The sequence below is a fragment of the Strix aluco genome, chromosome 26 (genome assembly GCF_031877795.1).
Source record: "Strix aluco isolate bStrAlu1 chromosome 26, bStrAlu1.hap1, whole genome shotgun sequence".
NCBI classification, from domain to species: Eukaryota; Metazoa; Chordata; class Aves; order Strigiformes; family Strigidae; genus Strix; species Strix aluco.
In genome coordinates, this window is record NC_133956.1 from 6364727 (window position 1) to 6384145 (window position 19419).

The following is a 19419-nucleotide window of genomic DNA, read 5'->3' on the forward strand; positions in this document are numbered from 1 at the left end:
TCAAAATAATAGTTTATGGGATGCTACCTCTCTGAGGCTGTTCTGGAGGCTCAGTACACCATGAGCACAGAGGATGTTCTCAACAACAATCCCCGCAATGGATCTCAGTGAGGGCAAGTGTGTCATCATCGCCAGCAGAGCCCAGAGGATTTCAGGTCCACCCTCCGCCGGGGACGGAGCAGAGTTTTCACTTGATGGGACTGGGACTCACCTGCTTGCGCCGCGGAGGAGCTGATGATGACTGGAGCGGGGGCTACCAGACGGACGGGGGCCCCCAGGCCGTTCCTGGCCCCTGCATTCACCACGAGAGCACCTGTTTGGTCGTAGTAAGCAGCAGGAGCCAGCACTGGGTAACCTGAAGAGATTACAGGTGCACAGGTAAGGTAACAAGCAACACAACACAAGGCAGATCAATCATCTCCAGACAAGTACGGTGCAGTAGGATTTTTAAAGGAAAACTTGAATGGAAAAAGAAAAAGCAGCAACAGCTCTGCTTCTCCTGAAGAAAAAAATAATAAAAATCTGTATTAACAGTCTACAACTTTATACTGTTAAGACTTTTGGTTAGAGAAGACTTTTTTTTTTCCCCAAACCTACCGTACTAGCATTGCCCTCAGCATAAATTCAGTTATACAGATTAAAAAAGGTCTTAAAATACAAAAGCACTGTTTCTTTTCTAAGTACAACGTGTGCTGGGACTTTCCATACAGGTGAACACCCTGCACTTCCAACTCTGCCACTTATGCTGAAGTTGTTTGGTGTGCACACACATGTAAACAAGACGTGGAACTTAAAGTTCTATCTTTTTGAAGGTATGTATCTGTGCTGGTTTTGGCTGGGATAGTGTTAATTTCCTTCCTAGTAGCTAGTACAGGGCTGTGTTTTGGATGTGTGCTGAGAACAGCGTTGATAGCACAGGGATGTTTTCGTTATCACTGAGCAGGGCTTACACAGAGCCAAGGCCTTTCCTGCCTCTCACCCCACTCCACCAGCGAGTGGCTGGGGGGGCACAAGGAGCTGGGAGGGGGCACAGGCAGGACAGCTGACCCCAACTGACCCCAGGGATGTCCCAGCCCACATGGCCTCATGCTCAGCACATAAAGCTGGGGGACGAAGAAAGAAGGGGGGATGTTCGGAGCGATGGCGTTTGTCTTCCCAAGTCACCGTTACGTGTGATGGAGCCCGGCTGTGCTGGAGATGGCTGAGCACCTCCTGCGATGGGAAGTGGGGAATGAATCCCGTGTTCTGCTATGCTCGTGCACGGCTTTTGCTTTTCCTATTAAACTGTCTTAACCAACGAGTTTTCTCACTTCTAGTCTAGTCTTCCGATTCTCTCGCCCATCCCACCAGGGCAGGGAGTGAGCAAGTGCCTGTGTGGGGCTTAGTTGTCAGCTGGGGTTAAAGCATGACAGTATCATAAAGCATTCTTTAATATATATAAATAAAAACTCTTAAATCAAATATGCTGGTGATACACAAAGCAACAGACTTTCAGTAGTATATAGCTATTTAGGTGTCCTGCTATATAATTCTACAGTTAAATAAAACTTTCAGGAAAAATTGAAGTGATTCTCCAAAGTGGGATCACAGATTGTTCTAGGTGAATATTTGTTTTACAAATATAACTCCCAAAACCCCAATAATGCAGATTTAAGGAAATCTGCAGATTGCTTGGAAACATGCATGTTACAGTTCACTTTGTAAGTTAACAGAGCAACATTCTTCTTAAACCAAAAAAAACCCCCATGTAACAACCATGTGACACTTCCAGTGGGGAAGACCTGAGGTTAAAATAATCCTGTTCTCCTACATTTGAGAATGTAAGAGGGACATACTTATACGTTATTCAAAAAAATACTTAGGCTTACCCTTTGCCATTGCAATAATATTCTGTATAACTGAACGTCAAAAGCATTTGTACCACACAGCCTCACAGATCAGAGCTAAAATTCATAAAGTAGCTCCTCTCTTGCAGAATTATAAATTACAATAAAACCCTGCTTCCTCTTATCAGTGCTGCGCTTTTTTTTCCCCTTGTTTTTAAGCCCCTGGTATTTGCCTGGAAGAAATTATGAAGGGGAAAGCCCTTATCCTGTTAGAGTCAAACACCTGGCAGGGATGGAAAGACGAGGCTAATGAATGGGACTAAGATATCTCTGAGTTTTAAAATAAAGATCACATAAGCTAGCATGATCAACAGAAAAATTTGAAAGCCACTTCCAATAGGAGCCATCAATTCTTTTGAGTACGCAAGCAACTAATGCACCTGTACAGCAATACAGTTGATAACATTTGTTATCATCTGTGGCACAGGGATCTAAACCCTGATTCAACTTAAATGCTGCACAGGTAGGTAGGTTGACATCTAAGAGCCTCTCGAAAATGCTTTCTATACCCACAGATTAAAACAAAAACAACAAAAAAACCCCAAAACGCTGCTGAATGTCAGGCAAACGTGACACCATGCAGAGACATAAGATATGATTTTCTTAGATCTCCCTGGGCACTGGAGAAGTTGCAGCTCCCATGGAGCCCCTACCTGGCATCCCTGCTGCCAGCCCTTGTCCAAAGGCAAGGGCAGAATTGACGGCCGCAGCAGCCACCAGCGGATCAGTCTGCTGTCCCTGCTGGTTCTGATTTGGGGTCAAAGGACGCTGACTGGCTCCTCCGCGGAGAACCTGGAGAAGACAGAGGAACATCGATCCGTTTATTGTGGGACCCAGGAGCAAGCCACAGTCACCAGACACTTGCAGGAGCATCAGCAGCAATCTGGTTGAAGTTCTTGCACAACTAGCATATGACATCCCCTCCCCTTCACTCAGGACAGAGCTGCCTTTGCCACCACAAGCCTTGACACTACTACCATGGGTAAATGCAGAAGACTCAATTTAAATAAGACGTCCCCTCTCAGGCTTACTGAGCACAATCTGGAAGCACTTCATCATCTGAGCTCTTTCATTTTTTGATACACCTTCAATACTCACCCTTTGTTAGAAGTGTTTGTAAGCCACCTGCCCCATCCCAGATAAGCCACAAAAGCACCGCTGAAAGCCCCGCTGGAGCAGAAATCTTAAAAAGCCTGACTCTGGAGCTGGGCGCTGAGGACACGGGGTGACATGGGTTTTTCCAAGCTGCCAGCCCCCGTAGAAAACAGTGACCCAATGACATGGCACTTACTCATCGGAAATAATGACCAAAGATCACACACCATCTTTTATATGTAGCTCTTGTGGTTTAAGCACATGTTGCTCTCGAAAGGGAAGATGGCAAACTGACCTTTCCTGTAATTACCTGTGACAGGCTTTGTTTGCAAAAGCCTTTTACTCAAAGTGGTGATGCAAGAATCTGCACCCACTAGCGAGGTCAGCTTATTAAAAAAGCCATCCTTTGGTACTCAGCATGCCTTGTTGCAAAAAGTAACATTGTGTGTGTCACCTGCTAAAATTATTAAAAGGAAAAAATGACTTAGTGCACTGAGAAACTGGGAGAGGATCCTGAAGTTAAGCAATTTAGACGTGCGCCCCAGAGTTTGCTGTGGCTGTCGAAGCCTGAACGTGAACTCTTCAGCCTAGGGAGTCTCACAAGCTGCAGCTGCTTGGTAAGCACGTGTGGTGCGAGGGCACCGTACAGAACGGACACGATGGATGGCAGGCTGCAGGAAGGGAAACGCTGGTGGTTTTTATACATACGCTATTAAGATGTCATAAGCATCACAAATCAAGTGTCCATAATCGTCGCTCTACGTTTCCAAAACATTTGTCTCAGCGCTTCTTCGAAAAATTTCATCCAAAAAATACACACTGTATCCTCTTACGGATGGAAGGTTTGCATTAAAAACAATACCCACAATCCCCACTTCACAGCTATAAAAGTAATGAAAAACATTATAAAGCCTACTGATGATTGATATTTTTTATTTTAATAGCCTACGGTTTTGCAGAAGCTTTCGTAGCACACACCTTCCTTACAGGGAAAGGTTCCCAGTTTGAATGCCAAAGCATAAATGGCTTTAACACACAGCGCACACGGGTGTGTGCAGGAGGGCTGTTCAACACGCTCCTGTCTGTGACCTGCCAGGTGGGGAGGGTTGATGATTAACTTTGTCAGGAGCAAAGTGTTCTCCTCCTGATCACTGGCCCAGAATCACTGGTGTGAAACATCACTGCCTTTATTATCTGAAAAGGCCTTACAGTATTACCAAACACTGGTTTTTGCTTTAGTTTTCAAACCAGAAGCTGATCAATTCAGCTGCCAATTGCCATCTTCTATAATTGCTCTCTCAAACACACGAGGACCAGAAAGGAAGGCTTTGTGTTGCTATGAGAAAGGAGCCGGTGGGGTAACGAACCCATTTTGTTTCACAGCAGGCAGTACTGCGGGACAGCGGCTGATAAAACTGTCCAAAGCCAATGTCAGACAAGGACCAGCAATACAAGACAAACTAGCTGGGGCAGTGCTGGAGAGCCAGCCAGGTAACAGAAGCCCAAGTCTGGTCTTTGACACCCGTCCTACTGGCCATTCCGAGGCCTGAAAGGAGAACAGTAGAGTGTATCCCACTGCGTGTCCAAGGGGAACAAGAACCAGAACAAGGCTGGTGGGACGCCGCTCATCCTTCTAGCATTTAACTTAATTACACAGGTTTAGCAACCATCATTAGTCTGAAAGTTTGGAATTTTTTTTTAAATGCTGATTTAAATAGCAAGCTAACAATCTGCACTCCCATACAACTTCGTAAAACATTTGTGATGGTTTATTGTTATAGTAAAGGAAGAAAATTATTGTTTCCTATTAATTCTCGTACCAGCCTCTCAGTTTTCACCTTCTGCTCCAGCAGTTGCTAGATTCACATTTGTGTTTTCTACATCAGAGGTACAACTATGATTAAACACCAGACCTTTAAAATGCTTATTTTACCTAACTGAAGTTAGTAAAATTAACCTAGTTAAACTCCAAGGAGGATGGGGGGGGGACACAAACGAAATCGAACAAGAAGTTGCACAGTGATTCATCACAAAGACACATAACAATTTTCAACAGAAGAAAAAGTACAGGCTATATAATCCAATATGCTGTCACTGCCAAGTGGTTAAGACAGAAGAGGTGGACGGTGCAAACCCCATCAAGCACATCCCATTTACAAAATACATAAGGAAAAAGCTCCCCTTATCAGCATGGTGTGACCTCTTTTTTTTTTTTTTTTTCAAAAAAGCAAATACCATTTAAACAACAGATACCTGTCTCAATATTCATCTCTAACACACTTGAATGGGTAACAGCAGATCACATGAAAAACCTTCACTAACTTTATGAATTTTGTCCTTTTAGGTGTCAAATTCTCCAAATTTTTGTGCACACTAAAGCAAAACGGCTGCACAGTTCGCCTTATAAAAACAGCAAATTCAGTGTTTTCTTTTTGCCCTCATCTTTTGTCTTCAAGTCCTCGCGTGCATACCAAACGAATTCATTTTGTTGTTATTCTGACCCTCTAAAGCTATACTGCACTATACTGCACCCTATACTGGGCAGTCCCCCGAAGACAAGAACACACTTATTGACATTCAGTATTTCACACCCATTATCATGATCTCCACGGCTTTCAAGTTGCAGTGCTGGGCACACAACCAGACTGCAAGATGATGATTTCCACTCGCACGCCAACGGCATGTGTTTGCAACTGCACTGATGTGTTCACAAACCCATTAGATTATTTTTTTCTAAAGCATTAACAAGCAATAATTCTCCACCACAAATGTACGTGAGCTATCCTCCCTGTGTGTGACGCATAAATGACTTCACAGATGGATGGATGTTTCTTCTCTTTTTTTTAAGAGAGGTCAATGGCTCTTCTCAATTACAACCGAGTGTCAGGAGTGGTCATTTAAAAAAAAAAAAAAAAAAAATCAGGGTTCTTCAAAGCTGCTGTGTTCCCTGTAAATGACCTGATGCACAAAGCATCCACCCCTTACCTGTTGTTGGCCCTGCTGGGTTTGCTGAGTGGTCTGCTGATTTGCAGAATTAGTTGCAGCGGCAGCCGCGGCAGCTTGCTGCTGGAAGAGACTGGCAGGATAAACTCCCCAGGGCGTAACTCCATAGTACTGGTGAGGAACAACTGCTGGGCCTACAACACGAAGGGAATCAGAGTGAGCTTCTGTAGCGTGACAAGCGTTACACAGCAAACCGTCGCCAAAAATACCTGCTCGTCATGTTTGGTTTAACAAATCCCATTTCAAGGTGATCCACTTCAAATCCTCTGCAAATACGGAGGGATTCTGGCATTTGTATTATTCATTTTTTAAAAGCTTAGAAGTCAGACCTGAAATTTTATCTTTACTTACTTTTATTTTATTGGATGAGGTCAAATTCCGCTGCCAGTGATCCTGCTGAAATTCCATGGGTTTATTGTTATGCTCTAATTTTACAGTGAAGGACCAAAACTTTATTTCTAACCAAAGAGTAGGAAACTTGTTTAAGCACAGAGATACACAAGTCTCTTCCAATCTCAGCTGACATTCATAGCTCAGTAACATCTATCATTTAGCTCCCCAATAAGTTTTAAAAAAATTCTTTGCATCTGGATGGCATCAATTTTGAAGTGTTTAAAATCTTATTTTTCTAGCCACTCAGTCCTACTTTGCATTTACAAACCACCATAAAAGAGGCTGTATAATCCTGTATCTTTTCACATTCCATCCTCCTCCTCCTCCAATTTAAGAGGCTTAAAAAAAAAAAAAATCCTGGAGAGCACCAGAAAAAGCGTAACTTTTGAAGATTCATTGTGTTTTATCAAGTCTTACAACACCGCACACTTAATCTGCTGATAGCAGAATGGCAGCCTATATCCTTAAATAATTCTAGTTGGCATAACATTGAGGAAGCAGCAAGTGCTCTGCACTGAATGGTACAGTCCCCTCCCACCACATAACACATATGTGAATCCAATAATATTTTTAATATGTCTGTTCTGTATCTTGTGGAAAGGTCAGCAGAAAAGTAGAAGTTTCAAATACATCACCTACCCCACAGGTTCCCGCCCCACAGTAGGAGTAACTTATGGCACGCCAGCCTTTTTTAAGGTAGAGTGCCACAGTTATATTTGACACTGCAGAATAAACAAGCCTTTCGTGAATTTGAACCACACACTTGGTTCTTACACGGAATAAAAATAGCTTCTATTTTAGGGGAGGCGGTTAGCATTTGAGTTCTAACCAAGATATTTCAGTACCGCCGTTAGTTACGTCTTACAGTACGACACTGCAAGGAGAACAAGTGTAACACAGGCTACGAGCGTTTGCCCCAAGAGACTTAAAAAATATTCCGCCCAAAACGAGGGGCGATGGTAAAAAAGAAGATGCAAAAAAGACACTGCGGAGCGTAAGTTTGGGTATGACAAAGGGGAAAAAAACCAAGGAAGTCCTTTTTTCTTTTGATTTTGTTTTTATAGACAGTAACATGTGTTTGCCTCAAATGAGCTACTACATAATGCAAAAGCAATCCGCTGTGCAGCAGTCTGGATCTCAGCCTGGATGAACCGCTGCTCCCACCATCAATACTGCAGGCTGGTGAGATTCAGCAACACTTCCAAGATATTAATTTCATATTTAATGTCGAATATTAAATTAATATTTCAAAAGTGTAATCGTTACTCTCCTTTATTATTTTGTTTGAACCACTGTACTTCCCCAATTCAGGATTCTGTAGCATCATTAAGACACATGCCCAGCTCTCTGTACAGCAGGGAGATGGTACGAGCAGCCTGTTGTTAACGCCAGGCACTTCAGCAATAACACACTGAACAGGCGGATTTGTATCTCACACTAAAGCTCTGCCGTGAAATCCACCCTTGCAGGATTTACCGTGTACCACCAGTCAGAGAAGGTGACTTGTCTGTCTCACCCAGATTTGTCCTGGAGCAGCAACCACTTGTTTCTTACCTTCCAACCTGGGAATTCATGAGCAGTGGTAGCTAAGATTAAAAGACCTGGACAAAATGGATCAGTCCCACAATGGCACTGCCTATCTTGACCTAAGTCGTTACAGAGCACAGCTAATCAGTGGATTATAACCTGTCTGTACTGAGTCAATGCAGATCAGACACCAACTGCTAGGGTGCTCCTGCACTCAACAGGAAAATAGTTGCAACTGCTCCATTTTCTGCAGGTCATTAGTCTGCGTTAGTCCCTAGGCTACTGGAAGTTGCTGCAATACCCTTTATCCGGGCAAAACTTGGGCATCTCCCTGGGTTATTTTAATCTCAGTTCTAATTATCAAACAAGCACAGTCTAGATGGGTTTCTTTTCCTAGTTAGAGGTTGCTCATCAGATCTGCAAAAGCCTTAGGTGTTTAAAAGAACAGACACAAAGTCTTTGAAGTTTGCAGGCAGCTGAGCTTAAAAGAGCTGCAAGTCTGGCTCAGCTCATCTGAACACATGGCGAGGCTCATTATTGAACAGTGTTCTCAGCGAGGGCAAGTGTGCCATCATTGCCAGACTTACAAAAAAACAGAGCGTTTCTTTACTTCAGGAGATATTGCACCTGCTTTTACACTTATTAAAGCCACACATACATGAGAAGGCACATTCTAGTCTCTTTGAAATCAAATATTCCCACTACTATGTCTCACACATTGGCCACAGACACCCACAAATATTCCTTTCAAGAAACATTAGCAAATCCATCTGTAAGTGTGTTCACAACAAAATTTTTACTTTTAATCTCTGTGAGCAGAAGCCATACCTGCTCTCCACAGGAACAGCCAGCCCCTCTTGCCAAGGATGAGGACTTAGTAGTCACCAGCATAACCAGCCTCAAGAACCTCACGTCTGAAAACGCAAGGCTGTGAATACCAACTTTATCAAATACTAGTGACTCGTGAGCTCATCACTCCACAGTTATCAGTACGGCAGATATCCCTGGAGCGGTGTCTTCTTAGGGATGGGGGTGAGAAAGAGCTGAACTCAAACGGCTCCGGTGCAGCCCCACGCAGCCCCTGCTGCACCGATCCAGGACACGCACCCCTGCACGTCAGCGGGCCCCAGGCAGCCGGGGAAGAGCCAGCTCCCCCAGCCCGGTCCCGGGCAGCACGGGCGTGCATCCCTGCCTGCCGCCAGCTCTGAGCTGGGACACGGGGCAGCACCCAGGGAATGAGGCTTGTCAGAAACCCAAGCTTGAGAAGCACAGTGCAGACACATCCAACCCCACGCTACCTTCAGTCTAGGCGCACTGTGTTTTTCCTGTATGCAGATTATTCCAGCATCCACTTCTCTACAAAGAGCAGAAACACTTTTCCACCTGTAACGCAGCACCTCAGAGGGAATCAACATTTCCCAACTTGTCTTACAAAAGGCAAGATTTCTCTTCACTGAGTGACATCTTTCTCAAATGATAGAAGGCAATTTCACAACACTTTTTAAAAAGAGCAGTATCTTCCCCATAGTTAAAACTTACAAGTGATTTTTTTCTTGAGTCTAGGAAGCCCTTCCCTCCGCATTCAAATTTGTTCTTTAAAATGCTACTATTGTTGGGAAGAAAAGAATATTATCACTGGGCTGACAGTCTTTCAATCACAAAAAAGCTGCCATAACGGCAGAATCTTAATTGACAGAATTATCTCCGCCATAAAAACACACAAAAGTTTTCCCTCCACTCTAACTGTGAGCAATAGACTACCAACATCTCTAAACTCATTTCTTCCATCTCAAACTTCTCCAAGTCCTCCCAATCTAACACTCCCACAGGCATCAGGGAGGCCCTTCTGACTTTACACGTAACTCCTAAATTGCCCCACGCCCCTTCAGTGCTGCAAGTGGTTATTACAGACAAAAGGCTTTCAAAACTACTTGAGTCTAGACAGAAAAGGTGATTTTCTTAAAACAAACATCAACAAGGAGTGAAGTTTGTTATATTGCCATTTCTAGCTGTTAGTGTCCAAAACTAATGAGATGGATGAAGTAACTCGTATTTCTCAGCGGTGTAACACATTGCAGCACATTACACATTCTTTTGTTTTGCCTTCAAGAGTCACAGTTTAAAAATTATTCAAGCAGAGATCCTGATGCCAAGTTTCGGGATGCTTTAGGTATGCTGGGGTATGTTATTTCCAGTTCAAATTTATAAGGCCCTAATCAGATATTCAGGCAGCTTTAATACCGCTAAGGAAAGAAAAAAAAAAGTTGTTGCAAACACGCTTGCCGTTTCCTAGAAATCTGGCAGCAGTTACATGTGGTCTTTCTATGAAATCAAGATGCTGACCTCCTGCTCCACTGAACTTCAGCGTGTTACCAAAGAATAAGCACTAGCTTTAGAAGCGCTGAAGTGATGCAAAAAGGCTGTTTTTACAGCATTCATTTACAAAGCACCTCTTATGACTGTAACTGGAATTGCTGCTGCTCTAGCACTTCTTCCCCGCTACATCCTGAATGAAGTTTCCTCCCTGTATTTGCCACCAAGAGTTCAGGTCATTCATTCACTGCCACACATTCATCATCACATGATAGTTTATCAACTCCTGGGCTATTAGAAATATCCTTGTACTCTAGCTCTTGGCTTTCTTCCATTTAATCAGAGTCATTTGTTTGCCAACAACATGTTGTTACCTAAACTTAATCTTGTATTGTTATTATGCAATCAGCATGGAAAATTCACAACAGTCAAAAAGTCCAAAGCCTGTCTTCAAATTATAATCTTTATTCTTTACATACTTCGATATGACCCACTAAAAATGCCGTCCAACTGGGTAACAGTTGCTGAAATCCCATTTCAGAGCTTGACCTGATACAGGCCTCAAAGCTTAAAAGCTAAGCAGTGGTTATGTAAGAGCTGTCGTACCAAACCACAACACTGGCAGAGCGCTATATTCACGTACAACCAACGTTTTATGGTTTTGATTCGGTACAAGCTATCCCACAGTGGAAGAGGCTTGCAGCAAGTATACAACTTGTAAGCAGAGCGTGGCAACAGTGTGCGGGCTCCGCTAAAAATCACCACTACTCTGAACTAAGCCGTTTTTATTTAAAATGCAGAAGTCTTCCACTCCCGGTGGCTCACGGAAAGAAAAGCATCGTTATAAGAATGTTTTTCTGAAAGTACCTCCTTCCTTTGTCCTCAATGCTTAGGCAAGAACTTTATGGCATACGCAGCAAAAGTTCAACGTACAATGTGTTCTTCACACTGCCTGATAAGCTGTTTTACCGAGCTGTCATCTCAAGATACAACAATTTTGGCTATGACAGTTGGCAAGAATTTGGAAACTGATACATGAACGTTTGGGAGAAAGATCTTGCGCAAAGACAAGAGCCACCATCTTTGCTTGCCATCTGGAAAACTGCATATTCATAGCCTAAGCCTCACAGCAGATATGGGATGTTTTTACCTAGAGAACCTAAAAAGCGTAACTTCTTCACAGACTCTGGCAAAAGGGAAGGAGATCATTTGCAGGATGTACTACAGTAAATCAAGCTAAACAGCAATGAGATACAACTTTCCTGGCAGGAAAACACATCCTCCATCTTTCTAGCATTTAGTAAGTACATTTTCAAAGGTATCTCTCACTACTGTCAGTTACCAAAAAACCCCAAACATGCAGCAACATTCATGTCTGCAAGTGTTTCATTTCAGATTTTCTCTGCTTGTTTATCCTCAACAGAAAGAGAGTCCATAGCAAGTGTTATACAAGAATTATCACATTTCATCTGCAGAAAACAGCGTTCTCAAGACAAATTGTGTTTCAACTTCCTGATATACAATTATCCACAGGAATTACAATATGTTAATATTTCATTTCCACAATCACAGACTCAAGAGCGGTTTTGGTACAGAAAACAGTCACGGATACACAGACAACTGGAAGCATCTCACCTAACGTTGCAGCTGCGGCCAGTCCGGCTGCGTACGGATCTGTTCCCGGTGGGGCGGCGCTGATGATGTATGGATTGGGGACAAAGGCAGCAGGAGCTAAACCTGCTGAAAACATACCTGTCAGTAAAAACAAACTTAACTAGAACGGAAGCCCTACCAAAATACCTCTGACTACCTGGCTGGTGAACACAAGAGCTGAGGTTGCTTTAGTATTTTTAAGCTTTTTACAGGTTGTTTTCTATAGGGAGAGAGCAACCACTGCATTTCCCAGAGTCTTAACGGAACAATCTACAGAGGATATAATTTACATAAAAGAAACCTAATTCCAAGGATGCAATGCCCCATAAGGAAAGCTGAAGTGGTAAAATACTCTATATACAACACCCATACTTGCTCGGGTATCTCTGCAGCACAGACACGCCACAGAATCACAGACTCACTGAAGCGTTCAGGTTGGAAAAGCCCTTGAAGCTCCTCCAGTCCAACCATGAACCTCACCCTGACCGTTCCCAACTCCACCAGATCCCTCAGCGCTGGGTCAACCCGACTCTTCAACCCCTCCAGGGATGGGGACTCCCCCCCTGCCCTGGGCAGCCCATTCCAACGCCCAACAACCCCTTCTGCAAAGAAATCCTTCCTAAGAGCCAGTCTGACCCTGCCCTGGCGCAGCTTGAGGCCATTCCCTCTTGGCCTGGCGCTGGGTCCTTGGTTCAAGAGACTCATCCCCCCTCTCTGCACCCTCCTTTCAGGGAGTTGGAGAGGGCCATGAGGTCTCCCCTCAGCCTCCTCTTCACCAGACTAAACAACCCCAGTTCCCAACACCCTTACTGTTTAGGTGACTCTTAACACCAGCTAGATATTAACATTATCTAATGGCTTGTTACTGCTCTGTATTTTCTAGAGCAAGCTGATCATGAACCAATTCACCCTACTTTCTGAGTTCCATGCCCACTACACAATACCAGTACTGATTAATTTGGAAGGAGCTCAGGAGTGTACAGGCAACATCGCAGGGTACTATCACTGCCATGTAGGCATTACCTTCCTCTGCAAGGAAACAGTTTAATCATTAGAGAAATTACCGGTGGGCGGGAGAGGGGCGTGGAGGGGAGGTGAAGGTGAGTAAGTTAAAAAGCTAAGTAATTTTAATTCAGCTCTGTCCGTGAACTGCAATAAGCACACAAGTGCACTGCACAGAGCCGGGAGAGTCCCAACACATTTTGTACAGGGCTTTCGGGTAGGAAGAACTAGCACTTAAATTGCCTATTGCGCTAAAAACGTTTAACCCTAAAATAGTTTAAGCATCCACGAGTAGCCCTTCCACAGTTCTGCTCTTTTCCTATGCACAGGATTAAGTGCTTTCTTCCCAGTTAATCTATACTGTTTTAATAATAGGAACCACGTGTTTGCATAAATTACATCTTTAAATTAAAGTCAGACCCCAGGCAGCTGAACCACAGGAAACACATTCAGACGTATATTGAATTGTGCATTTTTACTCTCACTTCACTGTGCCACTTACCCTAATTCATGCCTCACTCAGAGCAAGCAAGTACTTCAGAACACTCTCATCACTGAACAGCACTCTTAGCTGGGGTAAGAGTGTCATTTCTGCCAGACATGAATGCTCTAGAGCTTTTAAAAGCATGCAAGAGATACCTCCAGAATTTTTCAAGTAAATCTTCAGACAATATACTTCTGCTTGCGTGTCGATTACCAGTTGCAATAACATATTTAGGATTCTCTAAACCCTACCACTCCTTTTTCCCTGCTATTTTCCCAATGTATTCTGAGGATTAACAGAAGTCCAGTAAAATGTAATATATTAAATGCAAGACTTACCTATGTGAGGCTGATGGGCAGCTGCCAACGCGTACTGCTGCTGCTGCGCTGCTGTTAGTTGTTGAACAGCGAGTGCATTCGGTCTTTGGAACAACTAAGGGGACAAAAGCACAAATATGGTCCTTTACTCATGCACAAAAAGCATTCTCTTCCTTCCTTTTAAAGCAATTCCTTTACACTAGATTTATTTTCACAACTACAGACACTCCTCTTTAAAGGGAAACATTTCAAAAGGAATTGAAAAAAAAACAAACTCTTTTGAAATCAATTGCCCATGATAATCCACCTGAAAAAGAAATATATTTCTGAAGTACAGCTAAACCACAGCCAGCATTTTCTCTGCTATTCTCTGCACAATGCCTGAAAGCCATTTTTTCCCCAACTCCTCCTCAAACACACAACCCCTAACTGCAGCCGGCGGATCACTAGTAGCTGCCACGAGCACTTCCAGATCTTGAACAACACCGAGTACAGTGAAATCGCAGTTACAGCAGTGGCCAACCCGTGTGACTCTCCCAGATGGTCTGAAGCGGCGAGCGGGACGGCAGGTGGGCTGCAGAGCGAGGTGTGAGAGAGATGATACACTTGAGATGGCTTCAGAGCCAGCTGAAGAGCCATCGGATGGGATGGAAGCCTCAGGAGCTCACAGACCCCTGGACAAAACACCTCCTTTACCTGCCAGCCTTCCATCTCCAGCATCTCCTACATGAATCCAGGCAAGAAGTGGAAATTCTTCTTTAACCACAGACAGAAACCAGACCCAGGGACTTTTTGGTTAAGTCATCCAAAGTATATACAAGTTTGTCAGTTTACAGCTCACTGCAATCTTAGGGAGTGTGGGCAATGTTATTGAGAACAGTCACTCTCAATAAGAAAAAAAGAGAGGATTACATTAGTCCTTAAAGTATTTTTGCTTAGGGTTTTTTTGTTTTTTCATTCATCCAGGTCCTTACTAAAAACTTACTTCCCCAGTTTCCGATGCCTCCACCCAAGTGAAACACTCCCTGAATCAATCAATCCATTAGCAGACCATTGCTCAGCTCTAATTAAAACATTTAAGGATATACAAGCTGAAGAGCCACTCAAAGTATCCAGAAGCAATGTTCATCACCACTTACTTCCAGAAGTGATCATTTCTGAAGTGTGAACAACTTCACAAACCACTGTAATAAATGTTTTCTCTCTCCACTCACTTGGAAAAAATAGGCCTAAATGCCATACAATTTTCACACCTATTATCTGTGCCCTCCTTTCAGACAAGACAAGTGAGCTACTTCAGCTGTCAGAAGCAGCAATAATAATTCTGCCCAAATTTTTGGCAGAAACTCGCAACCATCGAGAAGCAGCACAGAATCATTTAGAAAATTAGGGTTGGAGGTTTTTTTAGGCAAAAGTTGGAGTTGGTTCTCCTGAGAGCAGGATGAGCAACTGCACTGTTTAGGCAGAAAATCTGAAAAGATGGGTGATAGTCTACCTCTATTTTCTTCTCTTTTTACCAGTTCAAAAGGAGAAAAAAAACATGTAAGGGATCAGTATCAGACATAAGATGTGGAAACTCAGTACTTAGGGGATCCAGATTTGATCCTCTGTGCACCAAAAACCTAATCACAACAGTTTTCCCCAAAGATTGTTCACCCCTTAAGATGCTGGGGCCCCTCCATATATCCAGGGAGTATCGTAATGCTGCTTATGGAGAAACATATCAAATCCACAGTTACTTTATTACCTCCCTGGGCCTAACATCAGGAGGGCCATAAAACATTCCTAGCAGTCTTTATGCAGAACACACCTTTATTTTTTTTCTTTTTTCTTTTTTAAACACGTCATTCAACAATACTTCATGCTTACAGAAAGTTGAGTGCTTATAAGGGGTATAATCTTTGTTAATATACCATCTGGCATTAGTGGCTGGATCAAATGCTCTACTGTCATCTTTTAGTTTAAAAAAGCAAGGACATCATGGGCATCTACAGAAAATGGAAAGAGGGATACTGGCTCTGTAGGAGTCTCCAGCAACATCTCATTCACTGATCAGCAGCTGATACAGAAAAATACACACGTATCTCTCCCATAAACTTGCCCCACTGCTGGGCATAGATACATCTAGAACAGCCTTCCCTGGTTTTGTGGTCTACTTTTCTATTGAGTTCAGTAACCCAGTATTTCAGCTTTCTTCAACTGCAAGCGCTTCACCAAAACCTTTAATTTTCATATCCTTTTGCATCCCTGGGATCTGTTTTTCCAGTCTGGTTAGATTATTAGTTGCCCGTCTTAAGGGCAAAAAAGCACTTACCTTCTCTGAAAATACTTTTCCTTGTGCTCAGTTTACATGTGTGATGACTTCCACACCTCCCAAATGCATCTCAATGATCCATCTTTAAATCAGAAGTCCTAGCAAAATAAACTACACAGCTCCTCCAAGCATGAATATTTTACCTGCTGCTGTTGTATTTTTTTATTGTTGTCTGCTTGCTCCCTCCTCCTCTTGTGAGCGCAGCTGGTGACTGCTAAATTTGACTTCCAGACATAACAAGTACCCACAACAGCTTTGTGCATTCTTCTTTTGCTGAAATCAAGCCACAGTATCTAAAATGCTCTGCAAATGGCTGCTGTCAGCAGCTGTTAGAGTCTACCTAAAGACTCAAAGATGGAGATTGAAAAGATGCTCCTTTACCTAAAATTATTGGTGTAATGGAAGAATGAGGAACAGAGTGGCTGGGCAGAGTCCTTTCATCTGCTCAAGAAAATCCTGGAGGGTATGTCTGCATCCTCCAACTTAGTGATGCTTACTTCCTCAGACAATGTTCTTGAGCTTCTTTAAAACAAATGTTCTGCATTCACACTGTGTCACAAGCATGAGGAAGGGCTGGATTCCTTCCGTTTGACGACCTCTCAAACCTTTAGAGAGCTTCCCTTCTAAGGAAGGGTCAGGTAAATACTGGTATCTAAGCGATGCACTCAGGCAGTGACTCAAATCAGCGACCTCCCCCTCTGCCCGCTTTAAATCGCAGTTTCTGCAAACTTGCAAACCCAGATTCTAGCCTCAGCTCACCCAGAAGAAACTCAAGTGTGAACAGCTAAAACTTTCTGCAGCTGCAAGTTTCATACTGCCTGTACCATGCACAAGGAAGCGGAGCCAACAAAAACGATCACAATTTCAGGCTTTACTTAGCTAGATAAGCCCCTACACCACATGAGCTCTGGGAATCGTCAACTCTACCTATTTAGGAAGGGTAATTAAAGTCTCAACGCACTGTCTCCATCTGCTGACAGCAAAGACCTATATCGCAAAAAACAAAGCAAAAAGTAAAAACTCAAATAACGGCTTTTTGTCATCTTATTTGGAACCCTACTGGATATGAAACTAAGGTTAAACCATGTATCAGTGTTAAATTGTTGTCTCTGGTAAGTGGAAAAAGGAGAAGAAACCTCTTCTAACAGGAGTATTAACTGGAATTTACAAAGTGAGGTTAAATTTATAAGAATGTATGCATGGAGCACTTTAGCCTATTAGAAATGACATTCAGAGTGAAAACCTGCAAATGACTGACGCTGTTTCAGAGGAATTCAACATTTCAAAAAGCGAGGCTATTTTCCTCTCAGATACACAAATGAAGTATTTACAACACATGGGGGAGTTCATCAAGGGAATTCCAAGAAAGCAGAGCACCGCAGTCTGTATGATAGTTATAGGAACACTGTAAGAGCAGCTTTCTGTAAAGCCAGTTTCTTCTGCAATATAAACATCTGACATCTCTAATCAGATTACACGTGGTTAAGACCTTCCCTTCTTAATATTGCTTTTAGCTGTACTTGCTTGTAATCCCTTCAAAGTATATAACACTTCCCAACGGACTGAGATAGACACTTTGAGAGACGAGATCCTTTTGTTCAGGACATATTTCTTTCTGACAACTGAATGGAAAAAAACTATACTGCCAAAAGACAGATTTCTTTCATACAGGCTATAACTGGCAGACAGTGAATAACAAGAAACACTGGTTGCTGGATAAAATATGTATTAAGAAAACGGGTACAACTCTGAGCCATTTACACAAATGTGCACTGAGAGGTCACATTTGGCAGAAGAGCAAATCCTTATCTTTAATACAGCACTTACGCTCACAAAAGCCTGTTGTTTGCGTTTACTGTAGGTGTAAGTAGCTATCGCAACAAAGCTGAAACTTTAAAATAACAGTCCTTATTAAACAGCCTGTCCTGCTTATTCTCAGCGTGACCTGGCTGGAAGCTAAGCATGCCAGAGTGACTGGGTGGGCAGGCAGCTGTGCTCACAGTGCCAGGGCCTCCTGCTCCCCACCAAAATTTACAGTTCAAAGAGAGGAGAGAGAATTTCAGCTTCACAGGCAACCCAGCAGAAAGTTTTAAGCACTGTTACATGGAAATTACATCAGGTCTAGGTGGATAATACTCATCCACTTTATACAAAGAAGAAAAATAAACAAAAAACCAAAAAAACCAAACAGGCCTGTCTACAGGGCCATCCAGAGCCAGGAAGCCGTACTGCAATCACGTCTGAAAACAGCACACTTTCCAGGTTGGCTTTACTTCTAGAGTTTTTATTTCTAGCTAGGTGCAAGACATGTCAAATTTTAAATTCTTTTTTCTAAAGGCTGGAAGAAACAAATAAAAGCGACATGAACTTGTAAATGAGCCTTAATTTAAATAAAATACACTAACAGACAAAATACAAATTACAGGCTTCACATTCCTGCCGTTATTTTCCCATAATTAATGGTTCTTTAAAAAGGAGTTCACCCAGTTAGCTCTAACATACTGTTTTAAAAAAATACACAAGTTTCATTGTTTGAAGTTAATTCTTGCATTCAAGGTCCTACACCACAGAGTAAGACAAAAGACTTTAAACTAGCTGCCTTTTTTTTCCCCCTTTTTGAACTATACAGCAGCTATTTAGTTTAATCATTAAAAAATTTTCCATCATTAACCTCCTAAATGTGCTATATAATAAAACACCCAATTAAGCTATAACACAGATATTTACATTGCTTTTAAGACGATGATAACTCTCTGAAGGTGGGCCTTTAGCACAAACTTGGCAATGGTCTTTCCTCAATACAGAGTGCCAACAGGTTATTTTGCTAAAAAAGATCAGATACTTCAGGAAACCCAGGGCTAAGTTATACACTCTTGCAATCAGCTACAACAAAGGATTTTATTCTTCAAGGGATATCATACTTACAAAAAGGAAAGCAATAAAAGTTTACAATCGTTACCCAAACTAGCAGGAACAGGAGTGGATTACGAGTCAGTCGTTGGATCTAGGCCCAGCATTCAAGAGAAGCCAACAGCAAAGCAAGGACTTAGATTACTTGTCCAGGATGAGAAGCTTGGGCCGCTTGCGTGGGAGAAAAGGTCAAACAAACTCACTGGGCTGAGATAAAGTTTTGTAGTATTGGACTCTGACCTCAGGTTTTAAACCGCGCTCAAGTACAGGAGAGCCAGTTTAAACTCATTATTCCCTCAGTCTGCTCCAGTTCAGTACTGCACAGATCCCAAAGCAGGGCTGCAGCACCGAGGCTGAACACTCATTTGTCCCCTAAGTCGCTTTGAGCGCTTGAGGGTGGGGGGTGGGAGGTTTTTGTTTAGTAGTTTTTCTAATTTAAAGCTTTTCTCCAATGCAAACTTACTCAAGCTAAAAATAATTAATACACAGAAAAGTGCTGTTTGATAACTGCTGTTCAGATGG

At 42.7% G+C, this 19419-nt stretch overlaps 1 protein-coding gene and 2 non-coding genes across 16 annotated transcripts in view; all 3 read right to left on the minus strand.

Moving 5' to 3' along the window:
* Nucleotides 1–19419, minus strand: part of PUM1 (pumilio RNA binding family member 1) — a 78484-nt gene that overhangs the window by 22056 nt on the left and 37009 nt on the right. For 10 of the 14 annotated variants that reach the window (XM_074850932.1, XM_074850920.1, XM_074850921.1 and 7 more), the window contains 5 exons: nucleotides 13695–13788; nucleotides 11853–11969; nucleotides 5967–6118; nucleotides 2540–2678; nucleotides 212–355 (listed from right to left, as the gene is read on the minus strand). In XM_074850932.1, the coding sequence (XP_074707033.1) occupies nucleotides 212–355; nucleotides 2540–2678; nucleotides 5967–6118; nucleotides 11853–11969; nucleotides 13695–13788 (646 nt within the window). The remainder of the gene's footprint in view (nucleotides 1–211; nucleotides 356–2539; nucleotides 2679–5966; nucleotides 6119–11852; nucleotides 11970–13694; nucleotides 13789–19419) is intronic. The other 4 variants (XM_074850924.1, XM_074850923.1, XM_074850922.1 and 1 more) reach the window with 3 other exon arrangements.
* LOC141915672 (small nucleolar RNA SNORD103/SNORD85) lies at nucleotides 45–136 on the minus strand. The gene has a single exon (XR_012621006.1). It is a non-coding gene; the product is annotated as a small nucleolar RNA SNORD103/SNORD85 (small nucleolar RNA).
* Nucleotides 8403–8486, minus strand: LOC141915669 (small nucleolar RNA SNORD103/SNORD85). The gene has a single exon (XR_012621004.1). It is a non-coding gene; the product is annotated as a small nucleolar RNA SNORD103/SNORD85 (small nucleolar RNA).